The 25887-nt window shown below is 36.6% G+C and overlaps 4 protein-coding genes across 10 annotated transcripts; 2 read left to right on the top strand and 2 right to left on the bottom strand.

Annotated features, from left to right (window-relative positions):
• The first annotated feature begins 1201 nt into the window (after positions 1 to 1201).
• LOC126915414 (uncharacterized) lies at positions 1202 to 12220 on the top strand. 2 transcript variants are annotated; one of them, XM_050720087.1, is made up of 3 exons: positions 1202 to 1433; positions 9195 to 10437; positions 11072 to 12220. In XM_050720087.1, the coding sequence occupies exons 2-3, from the start codon at positions 9219 to 9221 to the stop codon at positions 11233 to 11235; spliced, it is 1383 nt and encodes a 460-aa protein (XP_050576044.1). In that variant the 5' UTR covers positions 1202 to 1433; positions 9195 to 9218; the 3' UTR covers positions 11236 to 12220. The 2 variants fall into 2 exon arrangements, with proteins under 2 accessions (XP_050576044.1, XP_050576043.1); XM_050720086.1 differs by lacking the exon at positions 1202 to 1433 and adding an exon at positions 5674 to 7487.
• Positions 12221 to 13586: 1366 nt separating this feature from the next.
• LOC126915420 (uncharacterized) lies at positions 13587 to 16467 on the bottom strand. Of its 2 annotated transcripts, none has more exons than XM_050720095.1 (3): positions 16133 to 16467; positions 15042 to 15425; positions 13587 to 13985 (listed from the first exon to the last, which is right to left on the bottom strand). In XM_050720095.1, exons 2-3 carry the CDS (start codon positions 15249 to 15251, stop codon positions 13764 to 13766), a joined length of 432 nt encoding a protein of 143 aa, XP_050576052.1. In that variant the 5' UTR covers positions 15252 to 15425; positions 16133 to 16467; the 3' UTR covers positions 13587 to 13763. The 2 variants fall into 2 exon arrangements, with proteins under 2 accessions (XP_050576052.1, XP_050576053.1); XM_050720096.1 differs by lacking the exon at positions 16133 to 16467 and adding an exon at positions 15964 to 15980.
• A 1471-nt stretch (positions 16468 to 17938) lies between these two features.
• LOC126915416 (probable isocitrate dehydrogenase [NAD] subunit alpha, mitochondrial) lies at positions 17939 to 21071 on the bottom strand. Its single transcript, XM_050720090.1, has 6 exons — positions 20885 to 21071; positions 20462 to 20584; positions 19590 to 19762; positions 19150 to 19384; positions 18790 to 19068; positions 17939 to 18714 (listed from the first exon to the last, which is right to left on the bottom strand). The coding sequence occupies exons 1-6, from the start codon at positions 20909 to 20911 to the stop codon at positions 18475 to 18477; spliced, it is 1077 nt and encodes a 358-aa protein (XP_050576047.1). The 5' UTR covers positions 20912 to 21071; the 3' UTR covers positions 17939 to 18474.
• Positions 21072 to 21549: 478 nt separating this feature from the next.
• On the top strand, positions 21550 to 25487 carry LOC126915411 (heterogeneous nuclear ribonucleoprotein M). 5 transcript variants are annotated; one of them, XM_050720081.1, is made up of 10 exons: positions 21550 to 21718; positions 21994 to 22366; positions 22460 to 22747; positions 22833 to 23079; positions 23161 to 23337; positions 23444 to 23563; positions 23654 to 23853; positions 23931 to 24066; positions 24183 to 24259; positions 24319 to 25487. In XM_050720081.1, the coding sequence occupies exons 1-9, from the start codon at positions 21702 to 21704 to the stop codon at positions 24236 to 24238; spliced, it is 1614 nt and encodes a 537-aa protein (XP_050576038.1). In that variant the 5' UTR covers positions 21550 to 21701; the 3' UTR covers positions 24239 to 24259; positions 24319 to 25487. The 5 variants fall into 5 exon arrangements, with proteins under 5 accessions (XP_050576038.1, XP_050576037.1, XP_050576035.1 ...); XM_050720080.1 differs by having other exon boundaries at positions 23414 to 23563; XM_050720078.1 differs by having other exon boundaries at positions 21994 to 22363; positions 23414 to 23853.
• The last annotated feature ends 400 nt before the right edge of the window (positions 25488 to 25887 follow it).

The raw sequence follows: 25887 nt of genomic DNA, 5'->3' as shown, positions 1-25887 counted from the left end.
AATTATTCCTTCAAGGTATTCGATAACTCTTCTTTTTTCTTTTAATATAAAATTAGGTGAAATTAGAAGATAATAGAATTAAAATTTTAGAAAACTGACATGTGTAAATAATTTTTTAAATTCGCGATAGTATAGAATAAAAAAGTATTTGCACGGTCCCTTATTTTACAATAAAGTATTCTTTACCAAGTGCTGTTTTTATTTTCATAGTATTAAACTTTTGTAGCCTTAAAGTATTACTAAATAAAAAGTCCGATATATTTGGATTTAATTAGTTAGTATATAAGTTCTATAATAAATGTATGCGCACAAAACTTTTTGTAGACACTGAATATTAGTTTATAAAAATCGTGATGCAAAAGTATAATTTGAAGCCGAAACATGTGACCGAATTATTTATATTACCGCGTTCCGCCACGTTTCATCGCGTTCGTCTTCACAGTCGTTTCGAGTAATTTCAAGAAGAACGTCCACAGGTCCCATTTTAAGATAAACTGACAAAGGCACGCACGTTTCAATTCTGTGGTGCATTTAAAGATCGATATTCCAGTCGTACGCGCGCGGAGATTCTTCTCCGGCAGTGTAAACATATCCTCGATACGTCCGTGGAACGCAGTAAAGAGACGCGAAGAGACAGGCGAGCAAGGGTGGGAAGAAGCTACGGGTACAGGAGAAAGATTCTCTTTTGCCTATATCTGTTTTCCACTTTTTTCATCCCCGTAGCAAGGCTATGCTTGTATTCCTCTCTCCCGTCTTGTCTCTTTCTACCTTTTCGCTTCCTCTTTTTTTAATGCCGCCCTCTTGCTCTCATTCTCTCGTTCCTTTTTCCTTGCTCTGCCCTTCGTCCTTGTCCACCAGCGGTGGTCGATCTTACCGTCTCTTTCTTTCCATCCTCGTCTCAAAATGTGGCATTCAACAGGGCTTCTACGGTGCTTGCGGTGGTGCGGAATCCGCGCCGGTTTGCCGCGACGCGGGGTGCATCGGGGAAATGATGCGCAGATTGGCCGGATCATCTCAAAAACCACCACCCTCTGCCTCCAGCCCTCCTCCTACTACCATTCGTCCCCTCTGATTTCTCTTTCTCCCTCTTTCTCGCACTCTATATCATGCTTGTTCGCCCTCTCGCCCCCGTATCGCAGGTCCCTTGTTCCCTCTCTGTCATTCTCGTACTCGTACTCTCGTCGTCGACGGTCGCCAGGGATGGAATACAACCCCCACTTTCGGCACCGCCGCCGAACAACCACCCTGCCGCCGCTGCCTGCCACGGTGCCCGACGACGAGTGACTGAGTCCTCCGATTATTATCTCATTTGCTGGCACGAGCAGCACGCGACGCTACTGTCGCTTCCCGTACGATCCGTAGATCGCTCGCCTCTGGATCACCGCCGAAGAGAACCGGAACCCGGGACCACCTGCCTGTCGCCGCGTGTATAGGTGAGTCGAACTTTTGCCTGCCGATTCTTTTTATTTGCGTTACTTCATTATACAATTTCGAGTGTTAATTTCTTGTTTCGTGGATTCTTTTTATTTTTACTTTTATTTCTTTTCTTCACCTTTTTGCATCTTTGCTCTTTTTTAAGATTAGTTGTTGATTTCTTTGAGGAGCTTTTATGGTCTCTACCATGTGACCTGATCGCCTCTTCTTTGGTTGCGCGCAAGAGACGAATGCGTTGAAATTGTGCAAAATTGTTGAGATTAATGTAACATGCATGAAAGATGGTGTTTTGGGGAACGGTGTCGATTAAAATCGGTTAGTGTTCTTTATTTCGAGCTGATTGTTGGTTTGGAAGTTTATTCGATGCTTGATTTCACGAAGGATGGTACACGTGGGAGAATCTGATTTGTTGCGTAACGACTGTGGTGTTGATTGTGGTAAAACTAAGTGATGGGATACAGCAAGTTGATTTAGAATAGTTTATCAACTAATTTCATATCTGTTGTTTACAAAGAGGGTTATTCTGTGAAGTGCAGATATTATTATCAAATAAGTGTCCTCGGTTTCTCTTTTCTTTATGAGTCATTATTTGCATTGAAATAATATTAGAAAAAATGTAAAAATGAACTGTGATTTATGATCGAGACAATGGTTTATCCCACGTCGTGGTCAAATAATGACAGAAATAGAAAAAGCGACGGTGAATATAGAATATCGATTAAAAATTAGCACTAACGAGAGGATCTTGTGAGTATCACGTGACAAGTAATGAGAATTCATCTTGCAATCCTAAATCAACCCGTATATCTTCCTTTGAACCGCGTGTACGACAGCATTGATTACGTGTTCGTCATATCCCTGTTTAGTTGAGTAAAGATGGTGAAATGTAGTTTGCAAATTGAAATCTCAGATAAGAAAAAGAATTATTTCATTTATTTCTATTTACTATTACTTATCGTTATAGATCTAAATATTTGTTAGTCGAATTGATTACAATTATTATACTAATAAATAAATTAAAATAAAATAAATTATAATTTTCAATTGTTCATACATATCGAAAATCCTTAACTATGCTTCGTTATATTTCAATTCTTTCCGATACTCCATCGCATTTAAATTTTACAAACTTATAATCTGCGTATCTTACATGTACACTAAGTTTTATTTGCAAGTCCAAGAATTAAAATTTTTAATGAAACACTAGGTTAACACATCCTATTTTGAATTTTATATTTAACATACTATTGTTGGAACACGTAGCAATAGCGTTTTCACGTACAAATACGGGTTTGTATACGCCTTTTCCCATACTGGTCCTGTCAATACCCATACTACATAGCGTTAATATGCATTTAAAACGGAAAGATTTTGATAAAATAAACGTTCTTTCGAGAAAACAGAATATTGAAGGATTTAATACGAATACCCTCTATCTTCCTCAATGAACAATTTCTCACCAGAAGAATCTCGGTTGGCATCTCATCGAACCAATTAATCCTCCCTTTCTTCTATAATCTTTCGCGGTTATCGATTATACCGCAGTTTGTGCACCCTCGAAAGCATTCAAATCCCCTGGCCGTTCCTTCAAACCACGATACACCATCACGTACTAATCTTAAGCGCTAACGAAAGAGTTCGTATCGGTGCGCCAGCTTTATTTATTGTCGGTGTGTCACCGTTCTCTGCGTTTCGCGTCTTTCGTTGCGTGCATGTTTCTCTTTTATTCCTTTTTTATGAATACACACAGAAAGAGGAAGAGAGGACCGTTCGAATTACGCAGAGAGTTCAACCGTAAAAAAACCAAGTTCTACTGCGACTGACATTTTTTTTTTTCTCTATGTAAAGCGAGATCGTTCGGCGTCTGGTCGCAATAAAAATGTTTATGCTGACAGTAAAGAGATCGCCGCTACTCGGAGGGACGACGAAGACATGGGAAGCGAAGAAACGAAGACGAATCGATTGAAATACCTGTCGAGGTTAACATTTAATTCGCTTTTGGTCTCGTATAATTGATAAAACCTCTTTCGACATTGCATTCGCTATTTTCTCATGCATAGGTGTGACTTTTTACTGCCCTTGTTGACCATTATTGTGCTTCATTTTCACACGACCTCTTATCTAATATTCTTCTGCTTAGTTACGCGAGTCGAGAATTGGAGGTACGTTACGTAAAACAAATCGACCATAAAGAAAAACAATATGCCAATTGCAGCGGACGCATGGTAATAACTCGAGTGACTCAAACTACTTGTAATTACATAAGATTTGGCATTAGATGTTTGTGGCGAGAATATATTATGTGTTACGCATTATGTATTATACTATTGTGATATATAAAAAAGGAGAGAAGATACTTGTATGAAAAATAAGAACAATAGAATTTAGCTTAATTCTTTTGTTAATTTTGATGGAACAAAAGCTTTGAATTATTTTTCGACAGTCGCGAGGAAGACAATGATGGAGAGTAATCGACAAAGAGACCTGTGCAAAATTATTGATAGACAATGTACAACATACGAAAATGTGAACAAGAGAAGGACGCACAAGAAAAGGACAAGGTATAGTAGGAAAGAAACGAGTAAAGATAAAGGCAGATTTAACGAGAAGGTACAGAACTGTGAGATGATGAAAAACAAGGATCTACAAAAGACGAATAAATAAATAGAAGCAAAAACAGAGTAGACTCTTATTAAATGGGAAAGCAGATTATATTGGACGATATACGAAAAACGGAAAAACCAAGGATGAGGAACAAGAACACGAGACGCAATAAAACTGAAAGAAAGAAAGATACTTAGGGGACTTTTGGAAGAATAAAAATAAACCGTAAAGATCAAGAAAATAAATAAAATAGAGACAGATACGAAAAAGGGAGGACCAAACACGCATGAAGAAGAATAAATAAAATATAACGGGTAAAAGAGCAATATACGATGCACGACAGATCCTTGCAGAAAGGGGTAAAACGAACCAGAAAAAAGGGGGAGTAAGGCCGAAGGTATACAAGCGGGTAAAGTACATAAAGAAGAAAGAAAACGAGAAATTAAGATGTGCAAGGGTGGGGGTGAAAGGGAAATCGTTCCAGGGAAAGGGTGGAAAGGAACGAATTAGGAAAAGAGAGAAGCGTACGTCGAATGGTTAGGGAAAGAGGCGGATGAGGGAGAATGGGAGGGAGGGTAGGGCGAAACGAGAGGAGCAGCAATGCAAATATTCGCGGCGACAGAGATTGAAACAATCCGCCAATTAGAATCGTCGACGTGAACGGGATTATGCAGATTCGCGGTGGGTGCGCGGACAGAACCAGAAACGGACTGGCAGCTGCCGCACCGTTCGCTTAATTCAATCCACCGAGTTGTCTTATGAATCGTAAACCGGCCTTCCCCTTCCGCGTGAAACTGAAACTACGTCACGAAGAGACGGAAAGGAAAACGTCGTCATCGTCGTCGTCGTCGTCGTCGTTGTCGTCGACGACGACGCCGAGCGACGCTTCGACCAACCGCAACGATTCGCCTCGAACGGAACGATAATGCAAGCCCGTAAAATTCCAAGGTTGGGACGAGCGCGACTCATTGCTCTATTATAGTCTTGCAGAGAGGTTGTTGGAGGAAAGAGTTAGTTGATGAGTTCAAGGGATAGTGAAGATTTTTTTATTTTCTACCTATTAGGAAAATTATAGGTCGTACTACGTAAAATGTTGTCATGTACGTAATCGATGGTAAAGCAATCAATATCGTCAAAGAAAAAATTGGTTAACGCGTTGCTTAAAGGATGGTTGAAAAGCTCCGGTCTCATGCGTGTTAGGGAGATCGTTGTACTGTATAAGATGTTTTATGATGATAAGAGGTGGTGATCAGTGACGTAAAAGAAGTTGATATACAAAAGATATTACATACTTTGATCTTTGGCTTTGCCTTGTGTTCCGTATTTCGTTTTATATCAGATTATTGTTTCATTGTTCTATCACCTCCTCAGATAGGATAAAACGAAGAAGGATAATTGAGGTACAATTTATTCATATTAAATTAATATTTATGTTTAATAAGCATTAATTCGCTGTAACATCATTGAAATTCTTTTCGCAAGATTGGGATGTTCCTTTATTATTATTATTACGTTCTCAACTAAGTAGTTAATTGAAATAATTAAGAATAATCCATAATTATATTTACTGTTAAAACGCTCATTAATTATTTTATCTTACATCAATGTGATAAAAGAAAGTGCATTTTCAATTATCACTTGTAAACATATGCTTCGATTATAGGACATTAAACAGTGACAAGATCATTTGTTACACAATACATAGAAACGATATAGGAGATAAGAATCGAAGGATAACTACAGAGAGGGAAATCGAGAAAGGAAAGAAATGTATATTGCAATTTTTAAAGGATACTTAAATAGAATATTACGAGGGTTGACGGTGAAAATGTGTTACCATTGACTTTTAGGGGCGAGAACCCAGCGGGGAATAAATTGTTTCGTACCAGAGAATCTCAAGTAAATACTCGCGGAGACTTTCCGGGAAGCTTCTTTATATTGCGGCGGTAATAGAATAAAGAACCGACCACGCAATGGAAATTCTCACTTTTTGCATAATTGACGTATCCTCGGGAGCATACCGGCACGTTGAATTATTTTATCTCGGGATAATGTGATTTAAATACAAGGGACTGAGAAGACGCTGTAACGTTTCCATAAAGTATAGGGGGATGTAAATTTTGCTGCAGTTTCTTCGCTTCTTTCTCGGCGTGAATTTTTTACAACGTTATGGAAAGATAAAACAAAAGAATATGGAAGAAAGAGGTAAAAAAGAAAACAGAGGAAAAAAGGATTGACTAAAGTGGCTACAACGATCTCGTGATTAATGTTCTAGAAATGTAAGATCTCTTCCGCGGTCGTTGTAATTCAAGCTTGGTTAAAACAGCGCGACCGCTGAATTTCATGACGCAGCCAGCCTTTAAAATTTCCTGTTTAAGAAGACCACGATGTAAGGCAATGGAAACGCGTCGCTATTGTCTTTCATCGCAACCATCACGGAGGGAAAAAAATCGTTTCGCGTCTCCAGGGATTCTTCAGAAGTCCCACGTATCCGAGCCTTTAGAGTTGCCTTGTTTCCTCGACACAGTCTGTGTCAACATTTTACCATTCAAATGGTTAAGTAAATACAAGATCAATCACAATATGAGATTTGCATAAGGAAAATAGCAACTTTAATCTTATTGTGTAAGAAACAAGTAACTTTTACGATGATATAATATGATCTCCCGTTAATTTTTTTGTTTTTCAAGATCTTCGAGAAGAACTTCCACTGCCTGCTAAATACGTTTAGAATTTTCTTCTGAATAATTAAAAACTCCTCGGTGTTAAAATGAGTACAGAAGTCGTTTCCATTCCTTCCATCAAAGACTGCTATTTCTTCCTTCTTCGTGCCGCATAACGAGCAAATAATATTCGCCAATATACATAGAAAGCGTAACCAGGTCCATTTCACTCTCGCTTCTGACAGAAATCAAAAGATTTTCACCGTTCGATGTTCAACAACGATAGAGACGGCACGGGAATTATGGACGCGCTGCAATGAGAACCGACGACGAGAGCCCGTATTTATCACGAAGAGTAAAACTGACAGCAGTCCATTTCCTGTTCGTCCTGCCTGTCTGGCTGAACATATCTCCTGACGAAACAACGTGGACGCCGTTTGTTTGGGAAACAATGGACCGAAACAATACCCAATCCCTCCTCGGTGCGCGGACACGGATACAGACCACCATTCTGCTTTCCACGCCCCGTTACACTCTTCTCTCTTTCTATCGATGAAAGAATCTCGCCAGGGACCTGGAAGACTTCACGGATTCTCGCGAATGGACAGTAAAAATTCTCCTCTCGTCGCTTCGTCACTCGCATTAACGGTTGTCTGTCGTTCTCGTTTATTCCAACGCCTAAAACTGTTTACAAAAAGTCGCCCTCTGATTCCTCCGTCGCGATGATGAAGATTTTCATCGGAACATTAACGACTCGAGAATACCGGCCTGCAGATAATGGAAAACGTATGTTCTCGAATTTATTCTTTTTTCCAAAAAATGCTTGCAAGCACGTTCCGTCTTTGCAAATGCAAATGTACTTTATACTCTATTTATAACGTCACACTGTATGCATAGAGAGTTTCGGAGTTATAGGTTAATCAAACGCAGAGTGGTAGAAGATCATAGAGGAAATAATTTTTGATTAAAAGAAGTGAGTTTGATTTATCTTTCGTAACAGAGGCTTGAAAGTGTAGGTTTTAGAAGCCTGTGAACGAGCAACCTGTTATACACGAGTCATACGCGCAATGATTCGGTAAAGAAAGACCGAGCAAAGTGTTGAGTTACTTATGATATCTTCGAAGGATGCCGTTACTGACTGTATTAATTACCATAGAAATCTAAGTATGAACATAAAATAGTATAATCTGTGTACTAAATAATACGCAATTTATTAGTTAAAACTTTATTAAAATGGCAAGTGCAAAAGTATATTTATTAGAAATCTTCATAGAATCGAACGATTATCAAAACGCAAAACAAATGACGAATACATCGAAACTGATATCAGGAGTTTAAATATTAAAAAAGTGGAAATTTCTCACTTAAGTCGTATATTCTGTTTAATGAAGAAAAATCAAAATAAACGAGAACTTAGGATAAAGTAAATGCGAATCAAAGAAATTGTAACTATATCAATCACGAAAATCAGTATGTAGGGAACACTTCCTTACTAATTACTAATTGTTCCTGATGCGACTGTTCATACGAGCGTGGCACGAAGTTTAATTGAAATACCTACGATCGTAGATTCTCATTAATGATTTCTCGGGAATTCCTTGCAAGACATTCGCGCGAAACCGAACGTGCACTTGACAGAAATTAGTAATCCTTAATGGATGATGCGACGCAAGCCCTAGTATTACTCATCCCTTTAGCCAGTCATAGGCGTTGCCTGCTGCTCTTAGACTTAACAACGGCGGATATTCAATTAATTTCAGAAGACAATAGTAGCGCGTCTCTGCTCCGAGGATTGTACGTACTTACCTACAACGATCTTCCATGCGTTCGATTATTGTTGGGAACCAAGCAGATGTGTAGTATTCCAAGATTTAGCTGTGTTGAATGTTCGAATTACCAAACTCATCACAGGGTTGCTATGTTAGCTCTATATGTATGATTGTACATTCTTTATTTTGGAATATCGTTTGCTTTTATTTGCTTCATTCCCCAGAATGCAAAGAATCAAAGTTACTTTCCAGGAGTATTATTTATATTTGAAATGGTTTAGATAATATTTGCATATCATTTAATACAATATGTTGGAAAATAGAATATATCTTCTAGATGGAATATCATTAAATGTCATTTGGTTAGAGAAAATATTGAAAAAATTGCTAAACACTTAACGTAAAGAATCTATCAAAATTTCAAAACAAAATAATTTTCTAATCTAAAATTAATATTACAGATATTAGCACAATTTATAGTCGCTTTTGCATTGATACATCAGATACAAGAGATTCCTTTCTTTCTATTCAAAATAATGTCAAATCGAAATTCTACTCTACACTCGATCAAACTAATAATAACCTTCATATCCAAATTTTGTAATAAGTTGTCCTCAAATACTTACAATGAATTTTAGCCGTGAATGCAAACGAACATCCACGGAATATTTCAATCACGAACCCTTACTATCTGCTTCTTTTTAACATTTTGTGACTTCTCCAGTGCTCATCTTCGAAAATCAGAAACATGACGACGACCACAGGCGATCCGTCGACTCTGAAGAGTCCAGCCTCGCTCTCCGGCGGCGATTTGGTGTCCCGCCTTCTAGCAGCGACTCCTCCATACCTGTACAACGTGCCCTTAACACCGCATAGCTTCTTCTTCAGCGAGATGTTGCGTTCGTTTGTGCAAGCAAAGACGGAAGTATCATCGGCGAACAACACGACGAGCATACCTCGACGTCGCAAAAGATCTTGGCGAGACGCTCGGGATCGTCCCTTGGAATTAACCACGAAGGAAAGACAACATCATCACCATCACCATCACTCGCAGCAGCAACAGCAGCAACAGCCGCCGGATAAATATTTCCATACTCAACAGCAGCCACAGCAAGCGGAGACGCGGCTGGAGAACGGAAGTAAGCAAAGCGACGGCTACGACACCGCAAGTAAAGTGGGCAACTTCGACCAGAAGCCAAACTTCGGGACAGACATTTTGAAACCGGTGGATGAAAATAAATCTGAGTTTAGCAAGCAGAGTAAGAGCTTTTTCGACGAACGACCTCGTCACTTTGAGCAGGCCCAACCACCAGAAAACATGTTCGCCAGTGAATTGCAGAAAGTGAAGCCGGAAGAGTCTCACTCTAGCGACCGTAAGAATTGCAATTACAACGACAGAAGCCCGTACGATGATCGTACGAAGAGCGCGATTGGCAATCAAGAGCTACCGCCCCTATTGTCAGATCAGAAGAAGCTCGATTTCTCGAGGACCTTTTTGCCCAGCCTTCCAGGAAGGGCCTGCGATATGCTTCCGGGCGTGAAAGGATTCGGTCTGCCCGGGAACGTCACCAACCCGGAATTCCTCCCTGGTCCACTTTGGTATCCGCCTTATCCAATGCCTCAATCATATCCTGGCATCGATCCTCTGCACTTCTTCATCGACCTTCGCGTATCCGGTCATATCTGGGATCGCAAGTTGAGCGAGAGGCAACTGCCTTTCAAAGGCAAACACTGTTCCGCCTTCAGTGTGCCACAATCCAAGGAATATAATAGCAATCGACCGTTAAATTTGACGAGAGACGAGGCTAGCACGTCTAGGAACAGCGAGGAAAATCTACGTGGCACTAATTATATTTTGAGACACTTGACTAGGACGTACAGGGACATCGGCCAGGCACGGAAAGCAACCAGGAGCGAAACGTCGACTTCTGGCGAGAGCGAAGATAGTTCAAAGGACATTGATAATAGTGGGTGTTAATAATTGTTTGTTGCATGATTGGTGTTTTTGTTACGATTGGTTTTTATTTTCTTAATACAGTTGAAGTAACTTGTGTTCTGACATGGTGTTTTAATGTAACTAAACGTGTGCGATTGTATAGAGAATTACTTATTCGCTTTCATCGTTAAAGATCTAAATTTGTTTATTATTAAAAGTCTAAACGTTTCTAACACGGATCGAACTGTGAAAGATTACGATAGTGAAGAAGAAAGAGATCTTTTTAGAAAGACATCTTTTTCGAGCAATGTTAAAATTACGATACTGTTTATAAGAGATTATTCTGTAATTTTTTTTTCGACTAGACAGCTTTTGAGGCTCGAAGTAAAAGTTAACTTGAATTTCAAATTAAATGATTTCAACTATCGATAAGAGTAATGACAGTAGTAGTAAAAATGACGATTCCATACGGTACAAAGTTAATATTCACAAATGAAAAACAGGATATTCACGATTAATCTCGTCATGAACTAGATAAATCTGATTATGTCATATGAAATGCTTTCTTGTATAAAATTTTAAAAATGTTCGTATTATGCATAATATTGATTTCTTGGAAGAACGTATCTCTAATTAATTAAGCTTTTGTGTGTTACAAAATGCAGACGAAAGATCTCCAAAACCGGAAGAAATCTCGGTTGCGTCCACAAGTCCGGAAGAAGAGAGGAAGGATCTTCGAGCGTTGATAGGGTTGGAACTGGTGGTGGATTATGTGAAAGAGCCGAAGGGAGATACCTCGAACGAGCAGAATTCGCAAGTAACCGAATAACTCGTGAAAATCGAACGATTCTCTTTCGTTCTTGACTGTATAAATAGATGTAGCTCCGACACTTACAATCTCAGCTGGTTCTCACTCGACTACGTCGTTCATATAGAATGTTTAAAAACTGAAATTCCATGATTTCTTTGATTCGTTGCGAAACAATCAAATTCAACAGATTGTCAATTTGACAAAAAATTGCATAATTATTTAATAATATCTCTTATTTTAAAAAAAATTGATTTCACAGTCGATACCATAGACTAAATTTTATCCTTTACCATTCTTTATAGTATTTAGAAACTTCGTTGTAGTAATTTCTCTAGTCAAATGTAAATTGTTCGGTTGACAATGTGTTAATGTCCCTTTGAATTATGCGCAGTGTCAAAGAATGTTAATAGCGAAAGAACGTGGAATATCTTGCTATTTTTCTGAGATATTCCTCCCACTAACTCGTCCCATCTTTTCTTTTTCTTTATTTTCGATGTGAATATTTAGAGACAACCTTGTACATTTAGAAACGATACATTGAAAAACTAGCAGCCTCGAACTTTCATCGGTGCTATCAATTGCGTAAATGTGGATGTGGCTGCTCTAATCTGACAGACCAGGCAGTACATAAGCCTGCTATCTATTCACGCTCAATACACAACTGAACAGCGTGAGACTTACGACATTTTTTAATATCGCAGTTTAGTCACGGTACTTTCCAGATACATTGAGTTTTTCATTCAGCAATCTGTACCACCGTGTCTGTCGTTCTTTGAAGACTCTTCCTATCTTACACTCGAGACTCGGCTCGAAAGAGTCATTTTCTACCAAGGAGGATCTTGGAGATCCCTCGCGGGCCGGAAACGCTCTGCTACGAATTCAACTATATGTGATATGCCGTGTACATATTATAGTAGCGTTCTATTGTATCTATATGTATTAATAGAAATCATTCGACCTGTATATTAAACGTAATAAAAGTAATGCGATTCAATCACGTGAACGAATTCGTATTCTTTCGAAAATTACCGTACACCATTTCATATCCTACATTGCGACCAGCTTTCTACTGCTGATTGTACCTTTAATATTAATTCCTCTTTTATAATGGGTAACTTAACAAAATTTTGCTCAAATATTAAAACTACAAAATCTTTCAAGATAGAACAGTCCCTTCCGCTTTCTTAAAAATTAATTCGGTAGACTAAGAAGCTTACAAACACTCTCGTATACTCAATCGCAAAAACCACGAAATAATTCAGACATTTAATTATGAAATCCTATCGAATAGAAAATAAAACTTACGAAATGCTCAACTGTAAAAACCAAACTATTAAATTATAGAGATGAAAATACTTACGACATATCCGATTACAAGAACGAAAAAAAAAAACAAGATTAAGAGAACGACAGAGAAATATTTCTGCTCTAGATCAACTGCACGAGCTTACGATCGTAAGTTACGTCCAACACACGAACTTAAAGGTACATTCTCACGAGTACCATCTAAGTACGAATGGACTGAATGCTCGTTGCGCTCGAGGTCGATCTTTCAGAGTGAAACAGAAGAAGGAAAGACGATACAGTCTACGGCACATGCCGCTTCTTCACCTTGCTGAATGCATCGGCACTCGTTATAATTGGGAGTACCCTCGAAGGAACGCACACAGAAAGGGAACGTCATATTCAGCCGGATATGGTCACACCCTCGCCCCCATCAGTCTCTTGACGTTATTTGACTAATAAACTTCTATCCAGGGTTCTCCTTCATCGATCGAGATACTGTTTCCCGGTTTCGTCTCTCTGTCTATCGTTGTCGACATGGCTCTCTTTGACACGGCCGTTGACAGAGTACAATTAGGGGAACCGAGTCCCCGATATGTATGCGCAGAATGACAAGAGATACGTGGCTTTTAGGGACGAGGGCAAATCTGACGGGAGATATCGATCTGCCGACTCATTTGCAAAGGCTGAATGGAAAAGTTCGTCGACGTGTTTGCGGCCGATTAGATAGATGAAGATGCGTTTCCAATGTGGATTTCTATTGGGTGATCGTTCGAGAAATTCTTTTGTTCTGATATTCTTTGGTGATTAATTGTCTCGAAGTATCTGCTAACTTTCCTTCCTTTTTCTTTATGCAAGTCTGATTTATTTCAACTTATTTCGATGAAAATTCGAGAAAAATGCAATGGAAATTGTAGGAAACTAAATAACGTTAAATCTCTCTAACTTTCGGAAAGAAGAATCTCGCAAGCATTGCGTTAATTATTTAGAAATTAAAATTTTTCTTTTTTAACTGAATATTACTACAATTTTTTAACTTTTATGGAAATTCAGGATCGACGTTATAGATCTCAAAAAACGTAAAATAATATTTGAATAACCATTATTTATTTATCTCATCTCTCAATATTACGATCGGGTTTTTAGTCTTTCCAGCAAGAAAAATAATGCGTAATTATCGATTTATGCTTTACAAAATTATCAGTTTATTTTTATCACATTATGTGCAGTATTCACGCTCGTTCGTATACCTGCTAAATTCCTCAAACAGTGTCGTGATTAGCGATAACGCGAAGCTCCAAGATCACTTCACCCTTGTTGTTCCTATCGATTTTCACCATTTTGCGGTTCACCTCCGGGACCATGATAATATCATCTGATCCGACTCTCTTAACAGGTGCTTCGACTAATTTGTAACGCGTGATCGGTAGCTCCTCTTTGTTCACTTCCATGACCGGCTTTTCCGGCGCGACAAGCGTGTACACCTAATTTCAACACGATACATGATTAGTACACACATTGGTATCTGCACCTACGTGGAAAATTTTTCGATTAATAGAACTAATAGTAGATACGAGGTTCATACGACTTTAATTTACGATTGTTATCGATATCCAATCTACTGATTGTTAGAAAAAGAGATTCTCTGAAAAAATTGGATTCGTCAGAATTGTCAGTTTTTTTTTTTTTTTAATTTTGTAATGAAATAATCAGTGACATTCTATCAAGAAGAGAACACTATTCTAATTGATGTTTCTTTATATTCGATTGTTTTATGCCATAATTCCACTTTAATTGCTTTTCGAGAGCATTAAAAAGAAAGCAATTTAAACAATATGAAAGATAAATTCCCTCGGTGTTTCGGTGAATTGGTGTGAATTCTATAGATGATTTAACCTGAAAGACAATCACGTACTTCATATAATTAATTAATTTTGTATTTTTAACAATTGATAAAAGAACGATCGATAAAAATTATTTATTTTCTGTTGAATTCATGATTCTACCGCTATTAATTTCCCACAATTTTATCACGAATAAAGCATATTACGACAATAAACGTAATGGAAACATCATTTGAACGAAGAAATATACAGAGTCAGGGATAAAAATAAATGGACAGGCGGTGGAAGTAGGTATCAATGAAGATTAATCGAACTAATAATTCCTTTAAGTTTCTCTTATCATATCTATACTTCTGTAGTACATAGACTATTTAGTAAATAATTGAAACTAATAATTTACGTCTTTGCGTAAATAAGACATATTTAACGAAGCTTCGTTGACACTTATTTCCATTACCTGTCCACTTCTTTATGTTCTCGATTACGTGTTTGCAAATACATTACGTAACTGCGTTACGAAAGAAACTCTATATTCCGCTTTTATTCGCTGTAAAAATCGAACGACAATCTTCACGATCTTTATCTCTGCATTTTTTCGACCGCAATAAAAAGATGTTAGATAAATACTGTCCGTTATCGCAACAATTTCAATCGATGTATTTAAAGGTAAAATTTCACAGGAACGAATCCACTTGCCTTTTTAACAGGATGTATCTTACTATCAGGATCGCTCGAGTCCCCAGCAAAGAAACTCAGATCCAAATCCCGCGAAGATTGCTCATTCGGAACGGGGAAAGTTAAGTCGTCGTATCGATTCTGGTCCAGAGTCGGCAAATAATAAACTCGTCCATTAACGACAACTACGAACGTCGTCAGGATGCTCACAAATATCCAACCGTTGTTCATCGTTTTGCGTACTCAGAGAGAAGTAGGAGTTAGAGGACCGTGTGCTCGACGAAGCTCGATCGAAACAAGAAAAGTAATAAAAAAAGAACTTACCTCGTGACAGCTGACAGATCCATTAATCCATCGTAAGGCGATTACAGACCATTCTTTCGAATGATTAATTAAGAGTACAATCTGCCAACGGAAGAAGAAACGAATAATAATTTCCTATTGGTCTAATTGTAAACGAAGAGTTGTTTCATGTGGTCACAAAGACGAATATACTTTTTTTCCTTTTTCTTTTTTTAAATCGGGAAGCTTTGTATTATATTGAAAAGTGGAGGCGTGTTGTTTTGTTATTTCGCAACAGCGGCTAAAAATTGAGTACGGATGGAGTTTAAAATATTTTTATGCTGCCGACGGATTTATTTCGCTATCTATGAAACATTTTTCGTCGACAGTAATGGATCCGTTTTGAAGCATCCAATTATGAGGAAGTTGAAGTTCATTCATTCTATGAAATCAATAACTTTTAATAGTTCAGCCTGAGTTTTATGAAAAATAGTATAAAAAAGGGAAATTTTGACACAAACATTTTAAACCATAGCGATACACTATAGTGGTATAGCGACCATTCAAACAGTCAATTACACGTATAATAGAACTCTATTTATTTGACTTTGTCGGAGAACCAAATAATTTATATAAAATAGAATTTGTATCAGAAATTCACCGATACTTCCTACTGTCTATGATTTCTCGTCCGCGTAATAGAAATGCATGTTCAGATAATAGAAACCAACCGGCAGGAGTTTCTGTACGTAATCGGACACTAGCTAAAATTGCGGTCAAATGAATGGAGTTCGTATAAATGAAGCTCTACTCTGTGTATATATACTTACACTACTCTAAGATCGTTTCCAAATTTCCACAATGTGTTCTCATAATTCTTTTTCTAATAAGACAAATTCATCGTGCGTCGTTCTTCGCTTTCGTAGAACTCTCTTTGCTAATAGACCGACAGCTAATAAATATCATTACTTTGAAAACAACGGACAAGCTGCGGCGAGGAAAGAACTGGTGCAACACTTGCGCGAAACCATTAACATAGGAAGAGAGTAAAGAAGAACGAGAAAGAGAAAGAGAGAATCTCGAGCAGAAATATCGTAACTGCTCCGTCAGCAGCTTTTTACATTTCTGTTTGACGGTCCTCCGAAACGATCAGGCCCAGCGATTATGAACACTGAGACGGAAAATAAATCGCGGAACTCTAAACTGAGAGCGTCGCGTATTCATGGGGGTAGATACCGATAGATCCCCGATTTATTGTTCGCGTTCGAACCGGCGTCCGCTTTAAAGGCAGAAAACACGGTTTTCACTCGTAAAGGGGTGAAAGCGAACCGGGGGCGCGCGGGGCATGAAAATAGGTGAGGGGAAGAGGTGAGCGGGTGTGCATGTGCATTATTGGAACGCGACGAGAGATTAAAAACGACTTTTTCCAAAGGATCGGTTCCATTGACTGGGGTGCATTGCGGCAAGTCCTGAATAATGCATGAAATTTGTTCCCCGGAATCGAATCGTTTCTCGTCACCGCCAGCACCGGAACAAGAGAGCGAGCATAAATCTAAATAATTTCAACCCTCGAATTTTTATTATTCCTATGACTACGTCTGCGCCTCCACGCTGAATATGCATGCCTTGCTTTCCGCACTTCGCCCTCGAGTGTTCCACCTTTTGTGTAACCAGCCCTTCGCCACAACTGATGATGCACCTTGCGACTGCCCCGGTCGCCGATACCGCTTAAATCGTCAACACACTGGTTAATTTTCCGTCTAAAATAAAATTAAGTAAACGATTGCTTAGAAATCAGTGTTCTGGATGATCGAACAATCTTCGGTAAGCCGAAAGAGAATTAAGGTGAAACTAGTATCTTGTCCTGCATAATTGATTTGACAGACTTGACTAGTCGGCTCGTAAATGACAGTTTTCATTAATATCGTAATTAGAAAATATTTGTTTCAGTAACAATTGTTTCGAAAGGCTAAAGAAGAAAAGATTCATATGTGTTGAAAATTTAGTGATTCTATATATCATAGTTGAACGGAAAATTTAATATCAAAAATTTACAAGAGGTCAGTCATTATTCACTCGAGGAATCTCAATAAATCACAGAAAGTATTAACGAGCAGCGAAGATGACACCGGATCCTCCTCCATCCCATCCTCTTCTTTTGCCTGTGAAATATAGCCGACAACTTTTCTCATACTTGAGAATTTTCTTTAGAAGCATACTGTACTACGGAGGAAAGAGTAGAGGAAAGGGGAAGTTATAAAGTGTCCAAGACGGACGCTATAACAACATTGCAAGGGATAAAATTATGTAGCGTTTATACCACAAGAATTATATTTTTTACAATAAATATTTCGTAAGAACATCAGAAATGAAAATTAGCATAATTAAAAAATTCTCATCTTATGATATTCATACGAATATTAATATCTATAAATATGTTTGATTGTAAAAATAAATCTAAATTTTCATATTTGTTAATTTTATTCAAATATTACTGTAAATAAAAGTACAAAAAATAATGAGTTATGTGACAATATGAATTACATTTCTGAAAAATGATTGCTAGTAGCATTATTTTTCAATATTTATAATTATATTTACAAATGATCTATAGGTCAAATAATGAACACAACACATAGAATCCATAATATTTTATTTACGTGTAATACTGCGCAATATGTTACTTCTTGAAACTCTTCCTCGAGGCACACATTATCAACAACTTCATTCTAAGGTATTGTACAGAATTCCTAAATTAATTTACATGTTTACTTTTTACAGATTCTATTAGAATCTTTCTTTTACAATAAGCAAGTATGACAATCATACATATACGTGTATTCAGTCGCATTGCAATAAAATCGTATTAAATGCTATTACACATTAACAAATCTACAAATGTTGAGTAACATCAAGTTTTACAATAAACTAATTCAAGTACTCAACAAATTATCTAAATGAGTGCAAATATAAATGAAAAAAATATCCTTTACCTACATTGAACATCTCTGCAATTCAATCAAATAAATTCCAGATACGTTTTGAAGGGACACATTGAAAAAAATTTCGAAAAAAAAAAACAAATTACAGAGATATTTAAAAATAACGTTTTACGTTACATTATTATTTCTACGAGTATTTGGCAGTTTATACCCAATAAATTTTACATCATCTATTTAGCTAATGCTGAAACTTTTTTGCAAATTTCATTAGTGTATTCACTGCATTTTGCAGATCCACCAAGATCTCCAGTTAAATGTTTGCCTTCTTTAATAGTGTCATAAGCAGAAATTTCGATCATTTTAGCATGTTCATTTAGTCCCATATACTTAAGCATCATTACAGCAGAGAGTAATAATGCTGTAGGATTCGCCTTATCTTGACCTGCTATATCTGGAGCAGTCCCATGCACCTATTTTGGGACAAAATTATTATCAAATCACGCCCTATCATATTTGAAAAGAAATATAAAATTTTGTCTACTCACAGATTCAAACAATGCACCATTTAAACCAATATTTCCACTTGGTGTAAGACCAAGTCCTCCTACAAGTCCAGCACACATATCAGACAAAATATCACCATATAAATTAGGCATTACAAGTACATCGTATTGACTAGGATCTTGAACCATGTTCAAGCATACTGTATCTAAATATCTTTCTTCAAATTTAATAGAGGGAAATTTTTGTGCAGCTTCTCTACAGCACCTTAAGAACAAACCATCTGACATTCTCATTATATTTGCTTTATGTACTGCAGTCACCTATTAAGAAAATTAATAGTTATTTAAAATATTTGTTAGTTTCTTTTTTTAAGTCAATTTTTGAATAAGTAGATTACAAACCATTTTTCTATTATTATCCTGAGCATATTGGAAAGCAAATTCTGCTACTCGACTGGAAGCTTCCTCCGTAATCAATTTAATGGATTGTACAACTCCTTCTACAATTTCATGTTCTATACCAGAGTATTCTCCTTCTGTATTTTCTCTGATAGTGACAACATCAACATTGTCATATAATGTCTTATATCCTTCCAAGGAACGGCATGGTCGAACGTTGGCATATAAATTAAATTCTCTGAAAAAAAAAAAGAAAAAAATAAACAAAAGAAAGAAATAGGATAACTCCTTGCTATAGTCTACACTAAAGCAGTCTACACTATTTCAAATAATTACATGTTTACACTGACTCATAACAAATATATGAAGACTGAAACAATATGGATGTTTGAAGTAGATACGCTTAACTATTCTTAATTACATAAAGATAAAAGTAGGCTTACTTTCTTAATGCAAGATTTAAAGATCTATGTCCCTTTCCTATAGGTGTCATCAATGGTCCTTTCAAACCAATTTTATTTCTGTTAACTGAATCAATGGCAGCTTGTGGAATACCAAATTTTCCATCTGGACCTTTTACCGGTGTTACATCAACAGATTCCCACTCTATTGGTACCTGGTATTTAAGATAATATTACAAGTATATATGAATGCATATGAAGAAATACAAAATGTTCGGGTACAATCTTATCTAACATTGGATACATTCATCTTTATTAGTGCTGTTATATGAAAGAATAAACTGTATAGGTATATATTAACATACATATAGATACTAACAGTTGAGTAACAGTGTTATGCAATACATGATATATGAGTGATACTATTAAAGTTTCTTCATTCATGCTGAAAAATAGTACATTGTTGTTTCTCAATATTAAAACTATTATGCATCATTATTACACATATAAATGAAAACTAATAATCTCATGCATTTATTTGAAGTTCACAAAATATACACTGTGTTTATAAAAAATATACAAATTAAAAAGAACATACCCTAGCTACAACAAGAGCAGACTGAATTAGCCTACAATTGGATCAACCAGTATAAGAGTAAGATTAAAATAAACTCCTTAAGGTTATTAGTAGGACACTTAGGGTCACCTTGTAAGGTTCAAGCCACGAATAATGAAAAAATTATAACAGTTACTCAAAATGTGATATCCACTGTGCAAAAATGCAACAGAAATGTCAAAGTGGACACATGTTATCAATATAGTTCCATTCGACTGATAAGACATGCAATTACCTAGAAATATTGTGTATAACGAAAACTGTTAACTTATAAAATTATTTATAAAAACTATTTTACCTTGGCAGCATCGAAAATCTTTTGTACGGCAGTTGAAATTTCGGGTCCGATACCATCTCCGGGAATAAGTGTGCATTTGTGAATTTTACTGCTGTAAAAACGGACACAGCCAATTTTCGGGACCTGTTAATCAAATATCAATAAGATTGATAATTATTAATAAAAGACACACGGAATACTACTATATTTCGTAAAGAAAGATAGTACGAAGGTGGTAATGAGAAATTGATATAGTGTCAAAGGAGGAAAGAAAAATTATAAATGATATAAGGAAAAGAGATAGTTTGCCAAGCTGTTAGAGACCTCAGCGAAAAGATATAACCAAGATATGAAATATTCTAACCTCATTGTTTGGGAAGGATCACAATTACGTGTAGGACACTTATTGGTTTTAAGATTTCTGGATTGACACGTGTTACTTACTGCATTTCGTATCCACTGTGCTGCCATTCTCTTTATAAATTTTATAATAAAAACAAGAACTTCCACCACCTAAAATTGCTGCGCACGTCAGAAGCAGCACCAAAAACCCAGAGATGTGAAATGAATCACACTTGTGATTGGTTCCCGCGAAACGATGTCTTCTGCTATTCGGAAACGGAATATAATGGACGATAGTATAGAACATGACGAGTGGCTCCACATATACCGACATTTTGATTTATAAGATAATGACTAAAGGCAAATTTATTTTCAATGATTGAGATTGTCTTTTCAAACTTTCTGTTATCATTTTTTAAACAATAAACTATCGGAATAAGAATATTAAATAATAAACATTTCTGTAACATTTAAAAAGAATCTATTTAAATTAAATATGAATATTGATACGTAAATTTTGATTGGCTACAGAATCGACTTTTAATTTTTCCGAAGACAATAGCTCGAGTTTGAAACTTCTCAATCAATTATGTTCAAATGTGTAATAATCACAATCGTGTAATGTTTTCTAAATATGAAATATAATTTATACTTGCAACGCAGAAGGGTAACAACGTAATATCATAGAAATATTATAATTAAATGATTTTTATAGTTTTATTCGTATCGTTTTAAATAAGAACTTATTTTGAATACAGTAGTTTCCGGTATGGTTTAGCATTTCCTCGGACGGCCATTTTATAGGACGCTTCATCGTCGCGTATGTTTGCTTATTCGGTATCTTTTACTCTTTTTAACGAATAAACTATTTATATGTTCTTTAAATAATTTAGTTTATTCAGGACAAAAAGCGTTGACAATGATTAAGCAAGAGGAGTAAGTATAAAATTGATATTTATAATAATTCATTGTCTATTCTTTGTCGGCGTGGAGAATCATGTACAATTAACACAAACCGACGCTAATACATTTTCAGCGTATCAGCAGTATACATTTTTTTAGCAAGTATTTGTTGAATCACTCAATTTAGTTAAAATTTATACAAATTACATATCGAAAAACAAAATTTGTAGGTACATATATTAACAAACAACAGTAAAACGTGTTTTCTCTTACACATGTTAGTTCTATATAATCTTATTAAATATTAGGAGTCAAGTGCAGAATAACGAGGAGAGAGATCGAAGTAGAGAACGTGATCGTAACAGAAGAGCGGAACGACAAAATCGAATAAATTCTACAAGTCGTGATCGTAGTAGGGAACGAAACGATCGTGGTAGAAAAGCTTCAGATCGACGAATCTACGTATCAAACATTCCCTATGATTTTCGCTGGCAAGATCTGAAGGATTTATTCAGAACAGAAGTTGGAAAAGTTGCTCATGTTGAACTTTTTACTGATGAAAATGACAAACCAAGAGGTTGTGGTATTGTTGAATTTGAAGATTCAGACTCGGTAAAAATTGCTGTAGAAAAAATGCATCGGTATGATATTAAAGGGAGAAAGCTGGTCGTCAAAGAGGTAGTTAGTATATTGTTATTTTTTCAACTTCCTTACAACTTGGATGGGTACCATGTAATCAGTGTTAAGGACATATTTAATATTTATGTATTTTAGGACTTTGATGTTGAACGGGACAAATATGGCCGGTTAGCAACAGCTCGTAACAATGAAAGAGTTCGTGATGATAGATTTAGGGATCCGCCAAGGCCACAAGGTGGTGGGCGTCAAAATATGAATGCTCCTGCTGGTGGAGGTGGTGGTGGAGGCGGTGGCGGCGGAGGTGGTGGCGGTGGTGGTGGTGGTGGAGATAGCAAATTTGGGAATACCTATGGTCTAAGTACTCAGTTTTTAGAATCTTTAGGTATTAATGGACCTTTAGTTACTAGAGTATTTGTAGCAAATGTAAGTATATTTTGCGATACGGTTTGTATTAAATTGACAAATTAAGTATGTGAAAGTTTATTAAGTTATTACTTTGTATATTTAGCTTGATTACAAAGTGGATGAAAAGAAATTATTAGAAGTGTTTAAATTAGCTGGTAAAGTACTACATGTTGAATTAGGAAAAGATAAAGATGGAAAATCTCGAGGATTTGGAGTGGTAGAATATGACCATCCAGTAGAATCTGTACAAGCTATATCAATGCTTCATAATCAGCAACTTTATGATAGACGTATGACTGTGAGACTTGACAGAGCAAATGAACCAGACATGCCACCAAAATTACCAGAAGGTACCTTCTTATTTCCTAAGATATATTTTATTTTGTTATATAAACATATAAAAATGAAAATTGATATCAATTCCAAAATAGGGTTAAAGGGAATTGGAATGGGTCTTGGAGCTGGTGGTAATAGATTGATGGATGTAGCTAGAAACATTCCTAATGTACAAGCAAATAATCCACCTGTTGTAAATCCTATTTCTGCTCCTGTGTTGGCTGCTGGTGCTTTTGGAGCTGGTTTAAACAATGTTGTGCCAGCACAGTTAGGTGAGTCTTACTATAAATGTAATATGTAAAATAGGATAGATAGAGAAGCTGACAATGTATATTTATATACCTATAGCATCTGCATTGACAAATTCAAATGCTGCAGCTCTTCAAGCAAGTCTTGCTGGAGGTCTGAGCGCTAACCTGACCACCAGTTCTTTGCTGAATTCGTCGTTAACAAATGAGTTGGCTTCTAACTTAAATAATTTCGGCGGAGGAGTTGGAGGTTTGTCTAATTTACAAGCCTCTTTAGCTGGTGGACAAGGCAACAATTCATTTGCGCCGCGAGGCTTATCTAAAATGGACAATGATGTAGGCTTCGGTGGAAACAATGCTTTTGGTGGTTCTAACTTCGGTGGTGGCAGAGATTTTGACGGTGGATTCAACAGAGGGGACAACGACCGTGTTCCTGGTGGAGGTGGTGGTTTTGCCGGAAATCAAGGTCAAGGAGGAGGTGGGAACAGACAGAATACTAATGGTTCTCGGCCGATGTCAGACACCATTCTTATAGGAAATGTATGTACACAAGTACATTAATTTGTACACAATATGTAATACATGTTTATTTATAAACATAAAAATAATTGTAACAGCTCCCACCAAACACAACATGGCAAATGTTGAGAGACAAATTTCAAGACGTTGGAGAGGTGAAATTTGCTGAAATGCGGGGAACTGACATGGGCATGGTACGATTCGCATCTGAATGGGATGCTGAACGCGCTGTGTGTATCCTTTTAAAAAATATGCTAATAGTATAGATCAGTTTTGTCTATTTAAGAGAATACGCATTTTGAAGGGCATGTATTATTTTAAAGATTTTTCTTAATAATTTTTATATATAGCTATGATGAATCGGTCACGTATTGATGGTAGGACGATTGATGTTCGTCTCTACTAAAATCTGGGGAATACACTCAAGGTAACATTAATAGAGAACCTCTGCAGAATTTGATGCTTAACAATAATTTATTGATGCAGCGAGAGGAGACTGGGTGTTCGTATGTCGTCTGCAGGATTGTTCCGCTCCTGGTGACAATACTTGAAATTCATCCTAGTAGTGTGGCAGAACTTAGGACAGTGGGTGAGAAGTATCTGTCGTTGGAAGATCAACAGTTGTTTTATGCCTACTTCAACGTTGAAACACTCATTGGCTGCCGATGATCACCCTTCCTTGCTACGACTATTTCATTCGAAATTCTTTTACCAGATTATCGTTCCTTTTTACAGTGGAAGTCTACTAATTGTTCACTCCTAAGTCGATCTTTTTGAGTGATCGACATACAGTTTAGTTGTTAGATTTAGGTTCATAATGTTCTACGTAATCTGTAGGTTTTTCAGTATATAGGTTTATGCTATTTACAGTAATTATCAAATGTAGCTTGTAAGTTTATTTCTTAGTTCTCACGAGAGATCAATCGATTTCCCCACATTCCGGTTGAACATGACGCTTTGGTCGTTCGCGGAGTGGTTTATCGATCAGGGACAGATTAATCTTTCAAGCATAAATATTAAAGCGATATAGTTGTTACGGATTTTACGAGTTAAAGTTTATCCATGTATGATAGATACTTTCATGCACAATCCTACACACATCGTGTATCGATTTGTTTGTGGTATCGGTCGCACTCTATTCTTGTATCTAATACATAGTAAGATACATCATGGCTCAATAGGGGACTGCATTGTTTTCATTATAGTTCTGCGATCTGATCCTTTTATTCGTCGCGTCACATCGTTTTAGTAACTTGGAGATTCAAGTTTAGCGGAGTATACAAAATTTTAGTTGTCATTAGGAAGGTCCCTTCCAATTCACTCGTTTCGAGACTTCAGCGAACGAACATTGGATGACTTTATACCCAAAATTTGGCAGAATTTGTCTTACATATTGTGCATCAATTATATGTTTACCAAAAAATACAAAATATTTGTGTAAAGAACCAACAATTTTTAATATCTATCGGTTTTTACAAAATGCAAATAGAGGCTTTTCACAGCTAATTTTATATATATATATTCTTTGGTAAACATATTTCCTCTCGCTATGTAGATCTCGAGGAACATTCTGCGCATTGTATAACACTCTTGTATAACCACAACATCATGACAGTGATTGAATAAAATCCAAATCCGTTTTGACTACAAAAAAATATGCTGGTCGTTGTGTTTTATTTCTGTGTTGTTGTGATTCTTTATACTTTAAGCAGGTTTAAGCTGTGTATATGCATTGGCATAGAGGATATTGTTTCCGCTACTTTTACATGTGCAATACATTTACCTAGAACGAGTTTTTTCAAATGTATTGCACTTAAGCAGAAATTTCTGCTTAAAAAATGTATAACTGTAGATATTAGTACTCCCTGCTTACTTTTGAGATTTATAAACTTCACTATCTGTGAGGCATGAATATTTGTTTACATCGCAGGTGAGATATTTTTCAGGTGATTGTGGTTTTCTATTCCTCTATGATGAATATATATTTCAAGAAGGAATAATTTGCTTGAAACTTATCAAATATTTGTTCCTTCATTAATGGTTACTGGAATGCAT

The sequence above is a fragment of the Bombus affinis genome, chromosome 4 (assembly GCF_024516045.1).
Source record: "Bombus affinis isolate iyBomAffi1 chromosome 4, iyBomAffi1.2, whole genome shotgun sequence".
Taxonomy (NCBI): domain Eukaryota; kingdom Metazoa; phylum Arthropoda; class Insecta; order Hymenoptera; family Apidae; genus Bombus; species Bombus affinis.
This window is presented reverse-complemented; position numbering and strand designations above follow the sequence as displayed.

Coding starts and splice junctions, on each gene's coding strand:
- LOC126915411 (XM_050720077.1), top strand. Junction 22,748..22,832: donor CTAGAGTATTTGTAGCAAAT/GTAAGTATATTT, acceptor TTGTATATTTAG/CTTGATTACAAAGTGGATGA. Junction 24,067..24,182: donor GGATGCTGAACGCGCTGTGT/GTATCCTTTTAA, acceptor TTTTATATATAG/CTATGATGAATCGGTCACGT.
- LOC126915414 (XM_050720086.1), top strand. Junction 10,438..11,071: donor TTCAAAGGACATTGATAATA/GTGGGTGTTAAT, acceptor TACAAAATGCAG/ACGAAAGATCTCCAAAACCG.
- LOC126915416 (XM_050720090.1), bottom strand. CDS start 20,911: ATGGCAGCACAGTGGATACGAAATGCA. Junction 19,763..20,461: donor AGATTTTCGATGCTGCCAAG/GTAAAATAGTTT, acceptor CTTAAATACCAG/GTACCAATAGAGTGGGAATC. Junction 19,385..19,589: donor TTAAATCTTGCATTAAGAAA/GTAAGCCTACTT, acceptor TTTTTTTTTCAG/AGAATTTAATTTATATGCCA.
- LOC126915420 (XM_050720095.1), bottom strand. CDS start 15,251: ATGAACAACGGTTGGATATTTGTGAGCATCCTGACGACGTTCGTAGTT. Junction 13,986..15,041: donor AGATACATCCTGTTAAAAAG/GCAAGTGGATTC, acceptor TGTTGAAATTAG/GTGTACACGCTTGTCGCGCC.